This window comes from Pelecanus crispus, chromosome 21, assembly GCF_030463565.1.
Source record: "Pelecanus crispus isolate bPelCri1 chromosome 21, bPelCri1.pri, whole genome shotgun sequence".
Classification (NCBI taxonomy): domain Eukaryota; kingdom Metazoa; phylum Chordata; class Aves; order Pelecaniformes; family Pelecanidae; genus Pelecanus; species Pelecanus crispus.
Window position 1 is genome coordinate 645,620 of NC_134663.1, and position 22,753 is coordinate 668,372.

Genomic DNA, 22,753 nt, shown 5'->3' on the forward strand with positions numbered 1-22,753 from the left:
GCTCCGCCCAACGCCTTTATTAGCGCCCGCGGCCCGGGCCCGGCTCCAGCTCCGTGCCCGGCTCCAGCTCCGTGCCCGGCTCCAGCTCCAGCTCCATCTCCGTGCCCGGCTCCGTGCCCGGCTCCGTGCCCGTGTCCCGGCCGTCGCTGCCCTCCTCGGCGCCGGAGCTGCGCAGAGACCCGGAGCGGTGCCTCAGCCCCGGCCCCCCCGTGCCCTCCCCCAGCCCTGCTTCCCCGCTCGCCCTCTCCCACCCGCGCTCCCCCTCCACATCAGACGCACTCCTCCGTTTTTACTGGAACCCGCAGCTTCTCCTGGGTCCCGCTTTTCCCCTTTTACGGTTTGCTTTCCCCAGGAAATAGCAAATGGAAAACCTCCTTCCTCCAGCTCTTGCACACGGACAGCGTGCTTGGTGCCAGGAAATCCACCCTTAGTTTTGCTTCTCCTACATTTGTATATTTTAGACCTCTCTTTGCTACTTTCTTCCCTTGATGACCAACAAACAGTTCCCGGTTTACCAACACACAGTTACTGTTTCTCAAGCACCACTTTCCCTGCTCTGCCCAGGCTGTAAATACCACTCACCAGCTTTTCCACTAATTCTGTGCTCCCACAAATCCCTGCCCATCTCCCATACCCAGAACAGAGGATTTGCATTAAGTAACTCATATCAACTTACCCATCCGTTTGCGATCCCCTCCTCGCATAGAATCTTTTCAGCCGGCTCCACTTCATAACCACGACGGTGCCACAGAGCAGGGCGAGGAGGATGACGCTGAAGCTCAGCAGCAGCCAGTTCTTCAGCACGGCCGGGGCAGAGCTTTTGGCGATAGGTTCTAGGGAGAGAAGCAAAGGCACAGCTCCGGGTGAGGGCTGGGAGATGCCACGGTCTGCTCAGCTGCGAGCCCGCCGAGGCCGCTTGCAAGGCCATGGGAGCTGCTGTTGCACCCGGTAAAACCGCGGGGCACCCAGAGCCCGGCTGCAGCACTCACCAGGGCCCAGTGCGCTGTCGATGCTGCCGCCTACAGCAGATCCTCGAGTCTTGCACTGGGGCGGCTTCCAGCCCGGATTACAGTGGCAGTTCTTCTTGTTATTGCACACCTGCAAACACCGGGGTGGGCAGAAAACATCCCTCATGGTACAAACCCCTACTGAGGAACAGCGAGTGCTCCATCTCCACCGGGATTGCTGCTTTCCTACCCGCCCCTGCTCTCCGCAGCACACCACTGCACACCCCGCTCCCGCGCTGCGGTCACAAGCAGCCCGCCGGCACCCCGCGACACCGCTGCGCGAGAGCCCCGCTCCGCCTTCCCCTGGGTCCCCACTCTGCTCTTCACCACGCTGCCCCTCGCCTTGCACAGCTACGCTGATCGGTTCCCACACTATTTCAATTACGTGCAGTTAAATCCTCTCTAGATGCTCTTGTTCCAGTTTTCTGCTAACCTAGACAAGCAAACACTCCAAGCCCCTTTATCTCACTTATTTTTTGCTTGGGACAGAAAGTACATTGGGTAGTCTCACTGAATTTCTCCCACAATAACTCATTACTGCGTGATGATGCCAGGGAATGAGTGTTGGCCCAAAACACAGGTCTAGGCAATTCACAGACAAGCCCCAGGGGGCATTTTAACAGAACCACTCTCTCTTCTTTGGCAATATTTGTCAAACCAGTAACACTAACTTAACTGCCTTGCTGCTACTTACTCCGTGCCCGTGGCATTGTTTCTGCACGTTGCAGTCATACTTCAGGACTGAATGCGGGTGGCACGTGCCATTCATACAAACCTGAAAGACCAAAAGGAAAAAAATCCTGCTGGACACTTTTTCATCACCCTTTACCACACTTGCCATAACTCTAGAAAGGATTCCTAGCCCTAAAGAATGATCAAAAGTCAATAGCACAGGTAATAATTACTAAAACTGTAAGTACAGACCACCTTTAACTCCTACTGCAAAATGGCAACTATTTCTAAAACTGTTACGGTGGTGCTGATCATATGCCACTTCCAGATGCTCATGCAGTATTTCTTACCTTTCCAGGACCACATTTTGTTCCTTCTTTTACCAGGAGAGGATCTAGCGCTGTGGGTCCACGCATAAAATCGAAGGACACGCACAGATGTTCTTGCACTTGAACATAAATTATGGCCCCCTTGACTTTTGTGAAGGGAATACGATTCGGGTATGTACATATTAACTTTCCACATCCTAGATTCCTAAAAAATTCGTTAGCACAATAAATTAGAACAGTACGCACAGCATCTGATCAATCACAGTGCCAGAGATGTTGAGGTGCACAACTCGGGGAGGGGGATTTACACAAAATAAAAACATAAGCATGTGAAGTTTCAGAAGAGTTGAATCCTTGATACCAGGGGAGAAGCCATCCTATGAGCCATCAGAACATTAAATGCTTGCACAATTAGGTGCGTGCTGAAGTTGCCCTCAGAAGTCTCCAGTTTCTCTACAAGACCATTTCTCTAAAGAACGGCTAGAGCTAAAACTGCAAGTCAGTTCCACCCAGCAAAAGAAAAACATACCGAAGGCAACCTTCTCACAGGTTATCACTTTGCATCGACAGCAAAGGGAAGCACAAATCAAATATATATTCCCAATTCAACACTTTGCATTCCCTTGAAACCTACGGCCAGGAACAGGGTTGATAGCCATCCTTCGGGTGGTTGCCACAGTGTCCAAACCTGTCCTGCTGACTGTTGACTTCTTCGTAACAGGCCAAAGGAGCATTTTTTGCACCTGCAAGTTTAGAAAAAATACTGATTACCACTGACGGTAATACAGACTAAGATACCTCTGTTGCCTCTAATACTCAGCAGTTCTGGCCTCTGACAGAGGAGTACTTGGCTACCGCTCCAGTCCCATCGCTAGCCGCCTCTGTTCGGGTTGTGGGACAGATCTCACAGGCAGCGGAATGGCCTGACAAGTCCAAAACCCCTTCCTCAACAGCATCAGGGTATGTTTCAGGCTCCTTCTCCTCTCTGAGAGGCAGTGAGGTGAGCATGACTGGCTGTGTCAACATCCAGCCGGAAATCCCCACGGACACTGTCACCCTCTTCTGACGGCCCGTTCCCTTCCCTTCTCCGCGAGCACGGGAAATCCATCCTGCGGTCTCCCCTGCCCTTCCCTACACTGCATACTCCCAGCGGTCCCCAGCTTCCCCAGTTTCACGCAGGAGAGTGGGCATCCATCGTGCTCAGATGCCGCCTTCTGCCCTACACCAGCCCCGGAGCTCGATGTTGGTGCTAGTGACGACAGGGCTGCCTGCTACCTCTCCCGTAGAGCGCCTGGCACTGCAGGTCCGGCGACTGGCAGCGTCCCTGGTAGCAGTAGCCGGTGCCGTGCTCGCAGCCGTGCCCGTCCTGCACATACAGGTCGGGGGGGCAGGACGCGGAGGAGCCGTTGCAGAACTCGGCCAGGTCACACTGCGCGTCGGCGCGGGGGCGGCACTGCGAGTTTCTCCGCTTGAACTGGCAGAGGAGGCACAAAGGACGCTTCTCTCCATCCTTCCGCACCCACCAGCGTGCTCCCCTCGCGGGCCCCGCACCCCCTCCCGACGCTGTCCTGACACGCTCCCTCGGCACCGCCTCGGAGGCGCTCGGCTCACCGCACGCGTTACACTGCCCAGGACAGCCTGCCCCCGCTGACAGTCCTGCCAGGGCTTTCGGGGAGCTGAGCTGGAAAGCCCTGCCCCAGGAACCTCGACGATTCCACAGCGGAAACTTTGTCTCCATCCTTCCGCAGGGGAACATACCATTTCTCCAAAAATGAATAACGATTTTGGGATAATTATGAAAGCATGCTTTACCTGACATTCAGTGCAACAGAGTCCAGAGACAAAATGCAGCATAAATATCGTTAAGCTTTTTTGGAGATGCCCATCCGAGCAAAACCAGAAAGCTGGTTGACAGTGCTGCTATAGAAACGATGACTGCTCCAAAGTTTAAAAATGGCCTTAACTTCTTCTCATTAGTCGCACACCTTACCTGGCAATTTTCACAGCATAATCCCAAAGAGCACTTCATGCCTGGTTTGAGGTTACACTGGGGAGTACAGCATTTGTCTAACGCACAGGCCTGCGAACACACCAGAAATCATTATTTGCTGCAAATTTCCCCATCTGCAGGACGACTGCTTGCCCTGAGCCCCCTCCTCCTAACAAACGGCGTGCCTCGGAGGAGCCGAGGGAAGAGCAGCACTGCCGCGCTCTGTGCCTTACCACAGAAACGCTTCATGCACCACCCGAGACCCCCCCCGGCTGGCGCCCGCTCTCCGGCCGAGAAGGAAGCCCAGCGCCCCGCCGGAGCGCAGCGCCCACCTCCGCCGCCCCGCAGTCACACTGCTCGCCGGGCTCCACGACGCCGTTGCCGCAGACGGCCGCGCGGTAGGAAGGCTGACGCAGCGCGTGCCTGATGAAAGGGCAGTCCCCGTTCTGCTTCAGGAAGGTTTCAAAGTCCCTGATGCTGCAGCTGCTGAAGGCTTTTGCCCCGCTGAAATGTCTAACATAAAGCAATGATCCGTACTTGTGTTACCACATCTACCCCGTTTGTGCTCTCAAAATCTCTGCGTAATTCAAGGACTGGTTCAGATGCTGGCACAAGGCACAGTGGTCCCCTGGACATCTTTCAGATCACTCGTTAAACCTGATTTTACAACTCATTATTAACAGAGATTGAGAAGCATTCAGAAATATCTTGCTTTCGAAATGAAAAGTGTCCATTTCTCAAGTCAAATCACTATATACTTTATCGTTCCTATAGTAAGAACAACTCAATTTTTCAATGTTTCAAGTTCCTTTTAGGATATCACTCCAGATATGCTATTTTAAATTTTATTCAACATGCAATCACTCTATAAAACTTGATTCAAATCACGTATGTCTAGGAACACAGGCAGAAGTGCTGGAAGAGCATGCCCTCCTGTTTAAAGCAAATACAACTATTCCTTCTCAAAAATATTCACTAACACCAACATTGCATTTTTTACGGCTGAGATAATAAAATGGAAGGCCAAAATGTCTCAGGATATCTAGTAATTAAAACATATTTTTACTTTAACTCCTATTTTCTCATTGGCTATTGTTTTCCTAGTACTAACAAAATCAAATCTGAGGTGTAACTTTTTTCCTTGAAAAATATCAGATTGACTGTTCCCTTAATGTTGGTATCTACACGTACATACCATCCTGTGTCTACGTATACCTGTACACACGTGCGCGCGCACACACACACAGATATACAAATACAGCTCCTCAGGCTCCGTAGGGAATGCTTCCTCCCCGTAAGCAGACTCAGCTCACTGCACCGACCACTTACCCCTGCCCTCTCAAAGACAAAAAGCGTCTGCAGGCAACGCTTGCTTACGAAACTAACCTTTATCACATCCACAGTAACTAGAAATTAATTCCGCTATCTGGACGTTCGATTTCTAAACATTAAAACTCAAAAAAGAAATGGATCTTGCCTAGCTTAAGTAAAACGCGCCCCAGACACCTCTGAGGAGAGGACACCCCGCGATCATCCCCGCCGCGCGACCGCAGCACCGCGCACACGCGGCCGCACGAGCCGGACAGCGCTGGCCGCGGCCGCGGGACCGACCCGGCAGCTGCCGGGGACCCCCATCTCCCCCAGCGCGTCCTGCCCACCCGCCGCATCCGCCCCGGCCACCGCAGCCCCCGGGCAACGCCGCGGGCAGGGACGGGACCCCACCGACTCACAGCGCGTGCGGGCTCATGAGGCAGACGCGCCCGGGGCAGCGGCAGTCTCGGGAGTCGTCGTAGCTCATGCCCAGGCTGCGTCCCAGCAGCTGGGCCAGGACGACGGAGAAGGACTCCAGCGTCACGGCCCCTTGGTACTGGAGGGAGCAGAGAGCGGGGCTGCCGCGGCTGCGCCTTCCCTGCGGAGACCCCGCTGCGCCCCAGCGCCGGCCGCGCACGCTCCCGCCCATCCCCGTCCCTGCCGCCCGTGGGCGAGCTCCGGCTTCCCGGACACGGCGGGTGGTGGGGGACAGGGAGGGCACAGGCGGCACCGTACCACGGCCACCGCGCCAGCAGCGTCTCTCTGACACGCCTTTCCCAGAGCTGTTGCGCCCACGAACGCTGCTCGCTCCCTGTACCTGAAACACACGGGCGCTCACCGGCCGTCCAGCCCGGGACGCCCCGGCGCTGCCAGCCCTGGCCAGAGCCAGCTGGGCGTGCCAAGCTCGGGCACATCTCGCTGCACGTTTGCAATACCTCACTGCATTCTCACTTAATTTTTACAAGAGGCATCGCACTCACAGCAAAGTCTATTGTTCAAAGGCGTGCGCATTCAGCAGGTTGTTACCGGCTGCTCTTAAATAACGACGACAATTTATTCTTACAGGAGCAGAAACGGCACTTCATGGGGCTGCAGAGCGGGGCTGGTCTGCTTCCACTCCAACAGCCGCCCCAGTGCTTCTTCTCCATCCCCCGTCGTCTTAAATGTCCTGTTATCCATCCAGACCTCCATGGAGGACAGCGTAACTGCTAGATTGAGAGACCTGAACATCTGAAAGTTTAACAAGAGAAGTGGCTGTTCCCATATGTTTCATTTCAAGTGCTGTTTAAACGTTTGTTCTTATTAGCAGCCACACTGCTTCAAGGGAAACAGACGGGAGCAGTTGGCAACTGATGACTGCTTCGTATGTGTGTCAAGAAAAAGGTGTAGGAAAAATAAAACGGAAAGACACAGAAACGCGTTCAAAAGAGGGAAAAAAAAAAAATGTTCCAAAGACAACTTGAATAGAGATATTAAATAATTAAACATACAGAATCCACAAACTTGTCCTTGTCTGCATTTTTTTAGGTTTCCAGGAGGAAACACAATACTCCCTGTGATTTCAAGTCAAACGCTCACCCAGCTGTGTACTACACAGGCAGGAAAACAATAAAATCACTCCCCCAAGACAGAGGCATGGAAACGAGCAGCGGTAGCTGCCGGCACCTGCCTAAGTGCAGGATGGCCCCTCAGTGGAGCACGTGCCGTGGGACAGCGTGGTATCTCGGAGATTTTAGGAACAGGCACCGCTGGACTCTGGAGCAGCACTGGTTTCGAGCACGTGTTGGTGTTGGACAGCGAGGGGTAAAATCCCCTCCACACCTCCTACCCCAGCCCGGACAAGTCCTAGGCAAACTTGGAGCTCTGACAGACCAAACCAAAGAGTCAGAAGCTAACAAGCTGAGACTCGGTATTTCCAGAAAGCACATTTAATTACTACTGTCTCAAAAATTAGACAAATCCTACCAATACCTAGCCGTTACTTGGCTGAAATAAGCCATCAAATTTTCCATCTCAGTGCGTATCAACCAGGAAAAACTTACACTGCTGAGCAAGCTGAAGACCTGAACTATCTTCTGTGTCACAACATACTCATCTGCACCCAGGTAGTCGTACTGAAAAATGACATGAGATTATATCCAGGTTATTTGCCACGCTGAAGCGCACGAGGTTATCGCGACCTTTGTGGCTTCTACCCACTGACACAGGGCCACAAGGCACAGACCGTGCAGAGCCAGGCAGGACCATGTAGACGACCACGGCGAAGCTTTATCACAGCTCAAGCAAGGGCAAAGAAAATAAACAGGGAACAGGAACTGGCGGACGCAGACTTACCAAAGCCCTTTCTAAAACTATGTGGAGTGCCATCTCTCCCTGGTATTTGGACACTGACTGGAAAAAAAAAAATTCACTGTTAATAATTCATTTCTCCATTTCAGTCATGAGGCATAAGAAATACTGACTTGTTGAGGGACTGAGACACTAAACCCTCCACGAGGCATTGCTGTCTGCTAATCTTGTTTTCAGGGCGGAAAGCAAAGGCTCTGTAACACCTAGCACAACGCTGAAGTCTTTCGCTAATAACATTGGCTCTCAGCTCAGATGAGCGTCGGGGCCCTGGGGCACTCACAGGAACCCTGTGGCCAAAGTGGCCAGCACATCGCTGCCAAGCGTCTGCAAACTGGAGGGAGAAATACCCCCACTTTTACAAATCCATCAATAAATCTTGTACCCCTTGGCGAAGCCTCTCGTAGGCATTCGGTGAGGAACGATCCACGCAACGCCCCACCACAAGCACCGGCACTCCTAAACTCCCCCCTCTCATCTCCGTCCCCCAGTCGACACCGCACAAAGCTTCCTGCGGGATCGGGCCCCTCCTCGAGCGACGGGGACATCAGCACCGCCGCGAGAACAGCCACGCGCTCACCTCAGGGTACGTGAACGCCAAGATCATCTCCTCTGCTGTCAGCCTGCCCGGCCCTCTCTCGCGGTGGCCGCTGGCAAAGAGGGAACCCGCCGTCTTCTCGTCGCTCACTCGATACACAAAGTGCTCGAACGCAGGAGAATAACCCAGGGGCTCGATCCCGTAGCTGGCGTTCTCAAACTGCAGCAAGCCCCTGCCACGGTGACGGCGCGGCGCTCGTCACCGGCCGCTCACCACCGGCGCTGGCAGCCACGTCGGGGAGGCTGCCCCAGCCCCGGCGCCTTCGAGCCGGGCTGCCGGGGCGTCCCTGGGCTCCCCCGCGGGAAAGGCCCGGCAGCGCCCACGGGCAGGGCGGCGCGGGGAGCTGGCGCTTCGTTACCTGAGCCCCGCGCAGGTGCTGAGGGTCACTGCCGAGCTGGGGAAGCCGTCGATGGACCCCCGGTAGTGGCAGCCTCCCTGCATCGCGACAGAGACGGGGAGCCCCTTCCGCGGCCGTGAGGCAACTCCAACGGGATGGCACAACAAGGCTTTTGCGGACAATCTCTCTTTGGCCCCAGCGATTAAGAACACGTCCCAGTGTGAGGACGTGGCATCCTCACGATAAGGAACTGCCCTGCCCTGTGCCCAGCCGCGCTGCTGGGCGTGGGGGCTCTTCTCCTGGTCTCTCCGTAAGGAACGGTAGCCACGGCCAGGATTATAAGCTTCGAACCAAGCAAACTCAGCGACTCCAAAAACCCTCGCAAACACGAATCTGAACAGGCAGTTGCAAGAGAAACTTTTTGTTTCGCCCCAGCACCTCCTGCCATGATTAGGGAGCAAAAATCTGGAGAGAGAGAGAAGCACTGCTCCCCTGCCGTAACTCGTGACATCCCCAAAATACCAACAGCGGGGCTACCCTGGGAAAACACAGCAACAGAAACACCAGGCAGGTCACCATTACCTTGATACGGGGCGAGCCAGAGCACAAGGATCCATTCTCATCGTACGTGTAAATCCTGAAATCATCAGACAAAAAGAATCTAGAACAGAAAAACAATGAAATCCTTTGAAAATGCCCTGGTCTTACCCAGAGTTTCCTGAGCTTACTCCAGGTCCTGCAGCCCGCACTGTTGCACTGGCAGCTCCAGAACCCGCTGGCATCAGGGCTCACGGGCACAAACGTCCCCCAAAGCCTCCTCCAGCCCGCGGCCACCCCTCGGCTCTCGGCCGCGTGGCACACACGCACGCATCCCCTGCCCGAGGGAGCAGCGCCAGCGTGAACGCCCGCAGGCGGGCATCGCCCCGCAGCCCGGCACTGTCAGAGGCAACGCCAGGGCCAACTTACTGCTGCTGCAGGCGAATGGTGTACGGCCGCCCCTCTATGCTGAGGACGTAGGACACCGCGTCCTTGCGCGTGCGGAAAAGCAGAGAAAGGGAGAGTTAGGAACGGGGACTCTGGCAAAGCCCGCTCCGAGGGCAACTACAAATGCTGAGGGCAAGCAGGCGAGCTCAGCAGAGCGCGGTGCCCCCATCGCCCGCATGGGCAGAACACGGCTTCCTAAACCTGTCCCTCTACCAGTCACACCGCAGCGGTTGCACGCCGCATTCCCGTGCGCATATATCCACTCGCACGCACGCACAAAATAACTTGATTATTTAAGTACCGTCCCTCCAGCTGTTTTTGAGAGCAGCCTCTGGGGAACTGTGATGTGCAGCAGCATTTGCGAACCTAGAGAAAGAATTTGTTCCCTAGTTATAATCACAGATGAGCATCGCCACGCTTGCACCCATCAACCACAGTGAGAATCGCGTACGTCTGCGACAGACACCTTTAGAGCCACATGGGCAGACGCGGTGTCTACCTGCAGAGGTTCACCAACTCTACTTTCTACCCTGCTATCCTTCACCCACACTTTATCGTAAAGTATCTAGGCACTTGCATAGAAAAAACAAAATTATGCGCACTTACTAGTGCTGGATCCGAGGCCAGGAATACGAGCACTGGATGATGGGAGCATGAGAACAAGCTCCAGTTGAACAAACCCACCTTGCAGCAGGAACAGAAACGGGGATCAGAGAGGCCACTCACACACGCATCCAGAACCACGCAAGAAATGTCGGCCTGAGGAGCCCCACCACCCGCTCCGTCCCCGCAAGCACCACCGTCCCCACCGTACGGCTGCCAGCGTCACGCAGCCTCACACACTTCGCCGATCGACGCAACCCAAGCGCCACAATGGCCCCGCAGAGAAAAAGGGCGCTAGCAACGGCTGCAGCCCCTCAGCTCCCGAGAGCAGGGCTTAACGCTTGTCGAAAAGCACAAACTAAGCGAGCATAAAACCCTTCCAGGGGATTCCTCCCGCTGGATGGGGTGCCGTGCCGGGAGGACCCCTGCCACGCAGCCGGGAGGAACCATCGCCCCCAGCCCAACGCCAGCCCCGGGGCAGACGGGCTCCCACGCCGCGAAACCTCGCCCCAGGTGCCGGGGGCCCTGCCCTGGGCTCGTCCCCGCCATGACACCCGGCCGGGGCTGCGGGGCCTGGCGGGGCTCGGGCGCGGGGGGACCGGGGCCCTGGGGGAGGCTGCTGCTGGCCTGCGGGCAGCTGCCAGGGTGTGATGTCAGGTGCCAGGGTGTGACGTCAGCTGCCAGGGTGTGATGTCAGCTGCCAGGGTGTGACATCAGCTGCCAGGGTGTGATGTCACTTTCCAGGGTGTGGCATCAGCTGCCAGGGCGTGACATCAGCTGCCAGGGTGTGACGTCAGCTGCCAGGCCATGACATCAGCTGCCAGGGTGCGACATCAGCTACCAGGCCGTGATGTCAGCTGCCAGATGGTGATGTCAGCTGCCAGGCCGTGATGTCACTTTCCAGGGTGTGGCATCAGCTGCCAGGCCGTGACATCAGCTGCCAGGGCATGATGTCACTTTCCAGGGCGTGACGTCAGCTGCCAGGGCGTGACGTCAGCTGCCATGGCGTGACGTCACTTTTCAGGGTGTGGCATCAGCTACCAGGGCATGACATCAGCTGCCAGGGTGTGATGTCACCTTCCAGGCCGTGACATCACTCCCAGGGCAGGCCAGCCGGCTGCCCGGCTGGGAGGGCCGGTGGGGTTTGGTCCCCGGGGGCAGCGCCGCGCCGGGACCGGGGGGTCGGGGCGGGGTCTGGGGGTCCCTCCCGCCGCGGGTGCCGCAGGGGCGCCCCGGGCTCTGCCCGCCCGGGGGTGCGGGCCCGGCCCCACTCACGCAGCGCGGCCAGCAGCGCCAGGCGCGGCCCCATCGCGCCCGGCCGGCAACGGCGCCGCGCAGCGCGGGCTCGCGGGTCCAACGGCTTTATTGGCGCGCGCGGCCCGGCCCCGGGCCCGGCCCCAGCTCCGTGCCCGTGCGCGTGCCCGGCCCCAGCTCCGGCTCCGAGTCCAGCTCCGGCTCCAGCTCCGTGCGCGTGCCCGGCTCCAGCTCCAGCTCCAGCTCCGTGCGCGTGCCCGGCTCCAGTTCCAGCTCCAGCTCCGTGCCCGGCTCCGAGCGGTCGCTGCCCTCCCCGGCGGCGGAGCTGTGCGGAGACCCGGAGCGGGGCCTCAGCCCCGGGGGATCGGCTCACATCCCCCGGGAATCACCCCAGCCCCGGGGGGATCGGCTCACATCCCCCGGGAATCACCCCAGCCCCGGGGGATCGGCTCACATCCCCCGGGAATCACCCCAGCCCCGGGGGGATCGGCTCACATCCCCCCGGAATCACCCCAGCCCCGGGGGGATCGGCTCACATCCCCCCGGAATCACCCCAGCCCCGGGGGGATCGGCTCACATCCCCCGGGAATCACCCCAGCCCCGGGGGATCGGCTCACATCCCCCCGGAATCACCCCAGCCCCGGAGGGATCGGCTCACATCCCCCCGGAATCACCCCAGCCCCGGAGGGATCGGCTCACATCCCCCCGGGAATCACCCCAGCCCCGGAGGGATCGGCTCACATCCCCCCGGAATCACCCCAGCCCCGGGGGGATCGGCTCACATCCCCTGGGAATCACCCCAGCCCCGGGGGATCGGCTCACATCCCCCGGGAATCACCCCAGCCCCGGGGGGATCTCCTCCCATCCCCCAGGAATCACCCCATGCTCCCACCGAGAGAATCCCCGCAGCCCCAGGGATCACCTCAGCCCCCACCCTCCCCTGGGGATCACCCCAACCCTCCTGGGGGAACACCGCGGCCCCATCCCCTGCCCCCCCAAGCCCCCCCGGGGCTCCGGTGGTGGGGAGGGCCCCGCTCACCCCTCCGTGCTTGGCGGATGCCGCCCGCGGCGCCGGCGCAGCACGTGCCGCAGGAGGACGGGGCAGGCGGCCGCGGCGAGGACGAGCAGGAGGAGGCAGGAGCCCAGCAGCGGCCAGGCCAGCGTCGCGTCCTCCAGCGCTCGCTGCAGGGAGAGGCCTGGCAGGAGACAGCCCAGCGGGCAGTGGGCAGGGGGGCCGGGGCCGCCACCCTCCCCGCCTGCGCCGGGGACCCCAGCCCAGCGCCCGTCCCCACCTCCGCTGCGGGTACTGACCACCGTCCGTCACCTGCGGGCCGCTGTCCACGCTCCCCCCAAAGCGGGATCCCTTCTGCCGGCAGTCAGGGGGCTTCCAGCCAGGGTGGCAGTGGCAGTGCCTCTTGTTGTTGCACACCTGAAAAGCCCGGCGGCGGGCGGTAAAAGTTTGCGATGAATTCACACAACGGATTCTCCTGCCCGGACCGGCATCAGTCTCGCCGCCGCTGGTCAGGCTGGGACAAGGCCACACGCACTTAGCGGCGCTCTGGCAATTTAGAAAGCGTATCAGACAAGGAACACGCCGTAAAGTGCAGGCGCTAATAGCCTTGAGACGTCGAACGAGCAGAAAACATCACCCTCCTGCAAAACCCACCGGCATTTCTGTCTGATAAGCGGAAAACGGGAGCGGCTCGCCCCGGCTACCAGCACTCCGGAGCCAGGCAGGGGTCCCGAGAGCGCGGCAGCCCCCCGCGCAGTGCAGCACAGCTCTCCTGCTCCCTACAGCCACACAACGGTTTTATCTACGCCACCTCCGATGCCCTCAGTTCTACATCCCTGCAATTTTGCTTCCTTTTTTCCCCCCCTCTGCAAACCAAGCGAACCACCAAATTCTCCATTTCAGTGAAAAAAACCTGTCACTGTATTTTGAGACTGCTTTTAGGACCGATAGTTTAAATGGTGTCACTCCACGTGCTAGCTGACAAGGTCACGATTTTGTCGGGTATCAGCCTAAAAGGGGTCTTCAGCCGGTTCCCGTCCCAGCCCCAGCAAACCCGTGCGAAAAGCCACCCCCCCGCTGCAGCACCACGCGCGCTGCGTGGAGCGACTTACGCCGTGGCCGTGGCACTTGGCTTCGCTGTCACAGTCATATCCCAGGACCGCATGTGGGACACAAGTGTTGTTTATACACACCTAGGAAAAACCACCACAGCTCCAGTTCCGCGCTCCTTCACCATCGCAGCACTCGGCCCGTCAGTCTTACGGCCCAAAAGGGAGTGAAAATACACGACTTGTAAAAAAGCAACTGTGCTTTTAAAAAGCTGCATGTCCTCTCTCGGCGTTGGGTTGTGTCTAAAGTTCACACCATGCCACATTTAATGCAAAGTGTGCATGTTTTTACAGCGTTTGTAAATATCAAGTACAGTTATGCTGCAAAGGAGCAAATTATTTCCAAACCCTTTTTATCATTTACGATTTATACCTGACATTTTAGACGATTATAAAATGTTTTCTTACCTTGCCAGAACCACACTTTGTACCTGGCGGAACCAGAAGAGGATCCAGCCTTGCTGGCGCATTCAAATAATCCAACGATACACATAAGTGCTCGCGCACTTGGACGTAAAGAACGGCAGCGGCGGCGGACGCGAATGGGGTGCTGTACGGGTACGTGCAGATTAGCTTTCCACATCTGAGATTCCTATAAAAGCGATTTGCATAAGATGCGTACCGCACGCACACTTACACGTACACCTATATGCTACCTGATGAAACCCTAGAAACATTAAACAGCACAATACAAATCTGGAGCGCTGCATGATAAGACAAAAAAAGCAGGACTGGGAAGTCCAAGAGACGATCTGCAACATAATGCAGATCCAGGGGAGGTTTGGATTGGATATTAGGAAAATTTTCTTCACAGAAAGGGTGGTCATGCATTGGAACAGGCTGCCCAGAGAGGTGGGGGAGTCCCCATCCCTGGAAGTGTTCAAAAAACGGGCAGAGGTGGCACTTGGGGACATGGTTTAGTGGGCATGGGGGTGTTGGGTTGATGGTTGGGCTGATGATCTTAGAGACCCTTTCCAATCTTAATGATTCCTAGTTTTTACTTTTACTAAAAAATAATCCAGCCACCAAGCCAGGAAACATAAAATTGCTATTCTCCCCGTAATTGGTTCACTGGTGGATTTGGTAGTGTAGGTGAATGGTTGCACTGGATGATCTTAAAGGGCTTTTCCAACCTAAACGATTCTCTGATTCTATGATAAGGGGAGATGCCGTATTACTAACAAGGAGAACACACACGTCACTCCATTTATCGCTTCACAAATCTTCCTGTCCACTGGAGTCTTGATACTTTCCTCGTCTGTAAAGTCCCAATTAAATACGCATTTTGAGCGGAGCAAGTGCCCTTGCCCTCCAGCATACCTCCAAGCACAGGACTTATAGCCCTGTCTGGGCTGGAACCCGCAGTGCCCAAATCTGTCCCGCTGACTGTTGAGTTCCTCGTAACACGCCACAGGAGCATTTTTTGAACCTACAAGTTTAGCAGTAATATCGATTATCATTTAAAGGAACACAAAGGGACATATTATGGTATCTCGTAACTTTTTAACATTTCATCCTGTTCACAGCAGAACACAGATGCTGTTCACTAATTAGAGAAAATAGAATACCTGTCCCTGAACTGCCAAACCCTCGGCAGTCCCAAACCCCAGAAACACGGGATTAGCAAACAGTAGCTAGCTCTCTGATTGTGTTCGCTCACAGATAATAATCTGCTTTTTTGCTGCTGTTTTCATTGCTATCACTGAGTAACTGGGAGAACTATGTGCTACTGAAGTGCGTATTAACCAGATTCTAAACTGAGCTTGAAATGCTTCCTAAAGCTGTGTCCTCCCCTCCTCGGGTGCCCCACTCCACCTCCTGCCCTCCCCTCGGGCACTGTGCCCACCCTTCCCCGGCACCGCAGCCCCTGCTCTCCCTCCGGCCCCCGGCTGCACGCACGGGGAGAAGCCGGGGCGCAAGGCAAAGCCTTGCACGGCGCGCTGCGCCTCATCGCCCGCATCGGATACGCTCAAGTGCCCGAAACCCTTCCCGCTTCAACAGGTGCTTGACATTGGGCTCGGGCTCGCAGGGGAAGTATCAGAAATGAGTTACCAACCAACCACAAAGCGTCATTTCCACCAAAACCAGGCTAAAGAGACACAGTGGGGCCAACCATTAGAGAGCACAGGCACAAACTGAGCATCGGTACTACTGCAGCCACCCCTGCACCGGGGCAGTGCCAGTAGCACCAGTGCAACCAGAGCAGCCTCTGCTACCTCTCCCGTAGAGCGCCTGGCACTGCAGGTCCGGCGACTGGCAGCGTCCCTGGTAGCAGTAGCCGGTGCCGTGCTCGCAGCCGTGCCCGTCCTGCACGTACAGGTCGGGGGGGCAGGACGCGGAGGAGCCGTTGCAGAACTCGGCCAGGTCACACTGCGCGTCGGCGCGGGGGCGGCACTGCGAGTTTCTCCGCTTGAACTGGCAGAGGAGGCACAAAGGACACTTCTCTCCATCCTTCCGCACCCACCAGCGTGCTCCCCTCGCGGGCCCCGCACCCCCTCCCGACGCTGTCCTGACACGCTCCCTCGGCACCGCCTCGGAGGCGCTCGGCTCACCGCACGCGTTACACTGCCCAGGACAGCCTGCCCCCGCTGACAGTCCTGCCAGGGCTTTCGGGGAGCTGAGCTGGAAAGCCCTGCCCCAGGAACCTCAACGATTCCACAGCGGAAGCTTTGTCTCCATCCTTCCGCAGGGGAACATACCATTTCTCCAAAAATGAATAACGATTCTGGGATAATTATGAAAGCATGCTTTACCTGACATTCAGTGCAACAGAGTCCAGAGGAACATTGCACTCCCGGCTTAAACTGACATGTTTTAGTACAGCATTTATCCTTCGAGCATGCCTGGGGACACATCGCAAAACCACGTTACGCTACTTTTTTGTTCTCCCAGACCTTTTTACTGTCAGAGATTCTCCTCCTCCTCCTTCTCCCCAAAAGCTGCACTTGGGCGATATCTAGCAGCAGAAACTGGCCAAAGCTGCCGTCAGATCAATGCCATCATAGAAACGATCCAAAACCTGACATCATCCTTCTTGGGTTGGCCTCTACCTCAGCTGCGTCCTTAGTCCCAAGGGTTCATTATTCTCAGCGGCCGAACGGTACAAACGCACGTCTCGCCATCATTCCCACAGCACCCACCTCCGCCGCCCCGCAGTCACACTGCTCGCCGGGCTCCACGACGCCGTTGCCGCAGACGGCCGCTCTCCGGTGGGACAGCCCGGTCAAGGTGGGTCTGCTGAAAAGGCATGCGCCTCCACCGTGCTTCAGGAAGGTTTCAAAGTCCCTGATGCTGCAGCTGCTGAAGGCTTTTGCCCCGCTGAAACGTCTAAAATAAAGCAATGATCCGTACTTGTGTTACCACATGTACCCTGTTCGTGCTCTCAAAATGTCTGTGCAATTCAAGGACTGGTTCAGATGCTGGCACAAGGCGCAGTGGTCCCCTGGACGACTTTGAGATCCCTCGTTAAACCTGATTTTACGACTCACTAATAGAGACTGAGAAGCATTCAGAAATACCTTGCTTTGGGAGAGAAAAGGTCTCTTTTTTTAAAATTAAGGACTGAATCCCTAATTTAATTGTTCTTTTTTCCTTCAGAAAGAAATAAAAGCAGATATTTCTGATTTGTTGTAATTTTTGCAACAGAATGACGTGCGTTGAGGACACCTCTGAGGAGAGGACACCCCGCGATCATCCCCGCCGCGCGACCGCAGCACCGCGCACACGCGGCCGCACGAGCCGGACAGCGCTGGCCGCGGCCGCGGGACCGACCCGGCAGCTGCCAGGGACCCCCATCTCCCCCAGCGCGTCCTGCCCACCCGCCGCATCCGCCCCGGCCACCGCAGCCCCCGGGCAACGCCGCGGGCAGGGACGGGACCCCACCGACTCACAGCGCGTGCGGGCTCATGAGGCAGACGCGCCCGGGGCAGCGGCAGTCTTGGGAGTCGTCGTAGCTCATGCCCAGGCTGCGTCCCAGCAGCTGGGCCAGGACGACGGAGAAGGACTCCAGCGTCACGGCCCCTTGGTACTGGAGGGAGCAGAGAGCGGGGCTGCCGCGGCTGCGCCTTCCCTGCGGAGACCCCGCTGCACCCCAGCGCCGGCCGCGCACGCTCCCGCCCATCCCCGTCCCTGCCGCCCATGGGCGAGCTCCGGCTTCCCGGACACGGCGGGTGGTGGGGGACAGGGAGGGCACAGGCGGCACCGTACCACGGCCACCGCGCCAGCAGCGTCTCTCTGACACGCCTTTCCCAGAGCTGTTGCGCCCACGAACGCTGCTCGCTCCCTGTACCTGAAACACACGGGCGCTCACCGGCCGTCCAGCCCGGGACGCCCCGGCGCTGTGGGTATGTGGGGGATCCCGGGTCTGCACGGCCTGAGCCCCCTCGGTGCCCCCGGGCGGCTCCGCTGCCCCCAGTGCCCCCCGCCAGCCCCGGGAGCCCTGGCCGGGGCCGTGCGGTGGCCGGTGCCCGTGCCGAGCGCCAGGCAGGGACCAGGGCAGCAGCGGAGCCTCTCCTCAGCCGCGGGCTGCCGGGACGGACGGCACCATCGCGTAACGCTACGTCGCCACTGAAAGGCCAGCTGGAAGCTATGTCTTGAAAGAAATGCTTTCAGAATGTTAAGGAATTAGGAAATATGTAAGAAATACGTTTCTTTTAAGAAAGCATTTCTCATGGGAACCGCAACAGTTCAACCTACATTGGTTTAACTGAGTTCTAGCATGTAATCTTTCATGAGCAAGGAAACCTTTATCTTACACTAGTAGATAAGCCGTGTCATATGACTGCAGAGCGAGGTAAGACCGCTTCCACTGTAAAAATCGCTGTAGAAGGTCATCCGCTTCCCCCGCTGTCGATATTTTATTCACCTCCGTCCACAGCTCCAGGGAGGACAGCACGACGGTAACATTAAGAGGGCTGAACATCTGAAAGCAAACAGAGGAAACGCCTGCTCACACACCTCTCCTCCTGAGCAGAATTACAGCTCTATACACAACAAACCACGCAGGAAAAGCCAGTTGCTATTGTCAGTCACTGAACGACATCCGTACGACAAATAGCAGGAACAACCCTGAAAATTAAAAAAACAGACCAAGAGGCATGAGAGCAAAGCCTAATAACTTCATAGGAAGGTTTTAGGGGTTTTGTGAGTAACTCGTCATTGTACACATGAATCGCGACAGCGCCAGCAAAGAGCAGGATTGGAAGTTGCTTAGCAGCACCTGTGTGGAAACACTGATCGTATGGCTGATCAGTGAGACAAGAGCTGCAGCACAGGGAGGGGAACATTCTAGGAAGCTTCAAAATGTTGGACTTTGGCCGCCTTAAGGCAAACTGCCTACGTGTTCGTAAGTCTGCGTGAGACATTGCCACCCTGTATGGAAGGATGTTAATTTGGAGCGGATTGATGGGTGTCCTGGTTTCAGCTGGGATAGAGTTAATTTTCTCCCTAGTAGCAGGCACAGTGCTGTGGTTTGGATTTAGGATGAGAAGAATGTTGATAACACGCTGATGGTTTAGTTGTTGCTCAGCACTGCTTATGCCAGTCAAGGACTTTCCAGCTTCCCATGCTCTGCCAGGGGCACAAGGAGCTGGGAGGGGGCACAGCCAGAAGAGTTGATCCCAACTGCCCCAAGGGCCATTCCATACCATACGGCGTCATGGGCAGTATAGAAACTGGGGGGGTTGGCCGGGGAGCAGCGATCGCTGCTGGGAACTGGCTGGGCATCGGTCGGCGGGTGGTGAGCAATTGCATTGGGCAGCACTTGCTTTGGATATTGTTATTATCATTATTGTATTGTTACTATTATCATTACTATTTTACTTTATTTCAATTATTAACCTGTTCTTATCTCAGCCCAGGAGTGTTTCTCACTCTCACTCCTCCGATTCTCTCCCCCATCCCAGCAGGGCAGGGGCAGTGAGCGATGGCTGCGTGGTGCTGAGCTGCTGCCTAGGGCTGAACCCCGACAATGGGTCTAGAGAAAACCTCAGGAAACACTTCACAGGCTATAAATGCCAGACAGCTTACTCCACGGTCCTGGTGCGGCCGCACTGTGAAATGGAACCGGGGGGGCAGTGGCCAGGTCCTGCAAATTCCTACTCCACTCTGCTGAACAGAACTTTCCTTGATAGCGACTTGTTGCAGTTCAAGACTCACCCCCAGCAGTTAACCGTAACTATCGTGGGCCGTACTGCCAGTGCCGTTACAGCTTTAAAAGAAAGTATTTTCACAGTTGCTAAGCCAAACCTTTGTATCGGCCCACGGGGACTAAAGCCCTCGCCCACCTCTGATCAAGTCTGGCCCGGGCTGCTGAGAAGCTGGGAGCTCCGGCCCCACCGTGCCCAGCCATCGCGGCCAGAACATCGCGAGCCAAGACCTGGAATTTTTTACATAACCTCCTCCTAAATCCAAAAGCAGCTAGGAAATAGGTGGCCATTACTAACATAACCCCCCCCATCATCTTACAAAGCAAGACTTCCAAACTTACATTGTTGACTAAATTGAAGACCTGGATTATCTTCTGCGTCGCGGCGTTCGTGTCTGAACCCATGTAGTTGTACTGAAAAGCAACCCAAGAGGACGTAAGAGCAGACAAGGCGTTTACCACGATGAAGCAGAGCAATGTTGAAGCGCTGAAACGATTGCCAACATCCAAGCATGTAAATGCGAGCTACCAATTTTCATTCTTTCTTCCCTACAAAATCCACGGTACGCTTAACTTTTCAAAAGGGAAAACAAATACATAGAAAAGCTGGGGAATGGCACCAATTCTATGCTCACAGAAGCCAGGCAAACACAAGGAGAAAGTGACTGGCATGGACTTACCAAAGCCTTGTCCAAAACTACGTACACTTTGAAGTATTTGGGAGATCGTGCTGCAGCTGAGAGTGGCTGAAAAAGAAAACGGTCTCCAATGCTATTGATTTCTACGTTCCATGGTCACCTTTTTCCTCAGGTTGGCTACACTACTCAAGCGCCCATTCAAAAGCAATGCTTCGATGCTGTCTTCAAATTAGCATAATGTAAGAGGCCATTCCAACTTAGCCATTTCTGACTTTTTTTGGAAGCCTTTCTACTTTGGCGAAGCCTCTCATAGGCATTCGGTGAGGAACGATCCACGCAACGCCCCACCACAAGCACCGGCACTCCTAAACTCCCCCCTCTCATCTCCGTCCCCCAGTCGACACCGCACAAAGCTTCCTGCGGGATCGGGCCCCTCCTCGAGCGACGGGGACATCAGCACCGCCGCGAGAACAGCCACGCGCTCACCTCAGGGTACGTGAACGCCAAGATCATCTCCTCTGCTGTCAGCCTGCCCGGCCCTCTCTCGCGGTGGCCGCTGGCAAAGAGGGAACCCGCCGTCTTCTCGTCGCTCACTCGATACACAAAGTGCTCGAACGCAGGAGAATAACCCAGGGGCTCGATCCCGTAGCTGGCGTTCTCAAACTGCAGCAAGCCCCTGCCACGGTGACGGCGCGGCGCTCGTCACCGGCCGCTCACCACCGGCGCTGGCAGCCGCGTCGGGGAGGCTGCCCCAGCCCCGGCGCCTTCGAGCCGGGCTGCCAGGGCGTCCCTGGGCTCCCCCGCGGGAAAGGCCCGGCAGCGCCCACGGGCAGGGCGGCGCGGGGAGCTGGCGCGTTACCTGAGCCCCGCGCAGGTGCTGAGGGTCACTGCCGAGCTGGGGAAGCCGTCGATGGACCCCCGGTAGTGGCAGCCTCCCTGCATCGCGACAGAGACGGGGAGCCCCTTCCGCGGCCGTGAGGCAATTCCCTCACCCATCACCCAAGCAGCCGAACTGCACGCACTGGACAGCGGCTCTATGCCGTAACACTTACGGTACAAAAACCCCAAAGCAATCCAAGGTTACCTTGATACGGGTTGAACCAGACTGCAAAGATCCCTTCTCATCAGACATGTAAATCCTGAAATCATCAGATAAAAAGACACTACAAAAGAAAGGCGTAAAGTGAAGCACTTTTAAAATAGCATCTCTTACCCAGTTTCTTGAGCTTACTCCAGGTCCTGCAGCCCGCACTGTTGCACTGGCAGCTCCAGAACCCGCTGGCATCAGGGCTCACAGGCACAAACATCCCCCAAAGCCTCCTCCAGCCCGCGGCCACCCCTCAGCTCTCGGCCACGTGGCACACACGCACGTGTCCCCTGCGGCCTTTGGGAGGTGCCCGCAGCAGGGCACGATCCCGGCAAGAGCCCGAGGGAGCAACGCCAGCGTGAACGCCCACAGGCGGGCATCGCCCCGCAGCCCAGCACTGTCAGAGGCAACGCCAGGGCCAACTTACTGCTGCTGCAGGCGAATGGTGTACGGCCGCCCCTCTATGCTGAGGACGTAGGACACCGCGTCCTTGCGCGTGCGGAAAAGCAGAGAAAGGGAGAGTTAGGAACGGGGACTCTGGCAAAGCCCGCTCCAAGGGCAACTACAAATGCTGAGGGCAAGCAGGCGAGCTCGGTGCTTCCCCAAGGAGCAGGCACAGCCCTTGCTGTGCTGGCAGCACCGGCCTGGGGCCTCCGTGACCGCCGCCAGCGCATCCGCGCCCCCCAGTCCTCCCCTGCAGCCAGAGACGCGGTCTGCCCCACACCCCCCCACACCCCGAGCCCCGCAGCGATGCGCCCGCCGAGGTACCGCCTGTCCGGTCGCGTTGGGGGGCAGCCGCAGCGGGACCGTGAGCTGGCACCGGACCTGCGAGCCTGGAGGGGAGAGAGACCCGTGGAGTGCCCGGCCCAGGCGGGTGGCCCCAGGGGCAAGGGGGGCCCGGCGGGACTCACGCAGCAGCGGCAGCAGCACCGGTAGCAGCAGTAGCACCGGTAGCAGCAGCGACAGCAGCCCCCGGTGCGGCCCCATCGGCCTGGCCGGTAACGGTCCCACCGCAGCAGTTCGGCCCCGCCCGCCCAGGAAAGCAGAGGCGGACGAGAGCGCCTTGTACAAAACCGGCATCTTTATTGCTCGTTTGTCTCTTACAAAGGGGGTCGGGAACAGCCCTTTCGTCAGACCCCGACGGTACAGGAGCCACGCGCGTCGGCGCACCGAGAGCGGGGACGGTTCCGCGGCTGGCGAAGGTTCACGCGCGTGGCGGACGCGGACATCGCCTCCGCTTTCTCCGGACCTACTCGGGGGACGGGGATAAGCGTACACTTTAAAAAAAGAAAGTCAGTAGTCTTCGTCAATATTCAACACACATAAAATTT

General features: G+C 57.1%; 2 protein-coding genes across 2 annotated transcripts; both read right to left on the reverse strand.

Annotated features, from left to right (window-relative positions):
* Positions 1-19: 19 nt before the first annotated feature.
* Positions 20-11,486, reverse strand: LOC142595577 (disintegrin and metalloproteinase domain-containing protein 2-like). The gene is made up of 20 exons (XM_075724177.1): positions 11,449-11,486; positions 9,876-9,960; positions 9,557-9,618; positions 9,173-9,251; positions 8,612-8,688; positions 8,236-8,425; positions 7,644-7,700; positions 7,352-7,423; positions 6,373-6,539; positions 6,045-6,126; positions 5,729-5,865; positions 4,331-4,511; positions 3,999-4,088; positions 3,284-3,482; positions 2,643-2,751; positions 2,030-2,213; positions 1,702-1,782; positions 990-1,098; positions 677-833; positions 20-167 (listed from the first exon to the last, which is right to left on the reverse strand). Exons 1-20 carry the CDS (start codon positions 11,484-11,486, stop codon positions 20-22), a joined length of 2,304 nt encoding a protein of 767 aa, XP_075580292.1.
* Positions 11,487-11,539: 53 nt separating this feature from the next.
* On the reverse strand, positions 11,540-22,502 carry LOC142595578 (disintegrin and metalloproteinase domain-containing protein 2-like). Its single transcript, XM_075724178.1, is given in 20 exon segments — positions 11,540-11,756; positions 12,471-12,631; positions 12,633-12,860; positions 13,556-13,636; positions 13,961-14,144; positions 14,873-14,981; positions 15,769-15,967; positions 16,306-16,395; positions 16,693-16,879; positions 17,443-17,579; positions 17,759-17,840; positions 18,307-18,473; positions 20,040-20,111; positions 20,378-20,443; positions 20,822-21,011; positions 21,195-21,271; positions 21,420-21,498; positions 21,850-21,911; positions 22,191-22,255; positions 22,334-22,502. Coding segments are annotated over 20 exon segments (2,622 nt in total).
* Between the last annotated feature and the right edge of the window lie 251 nt (positions 22,503-22,753).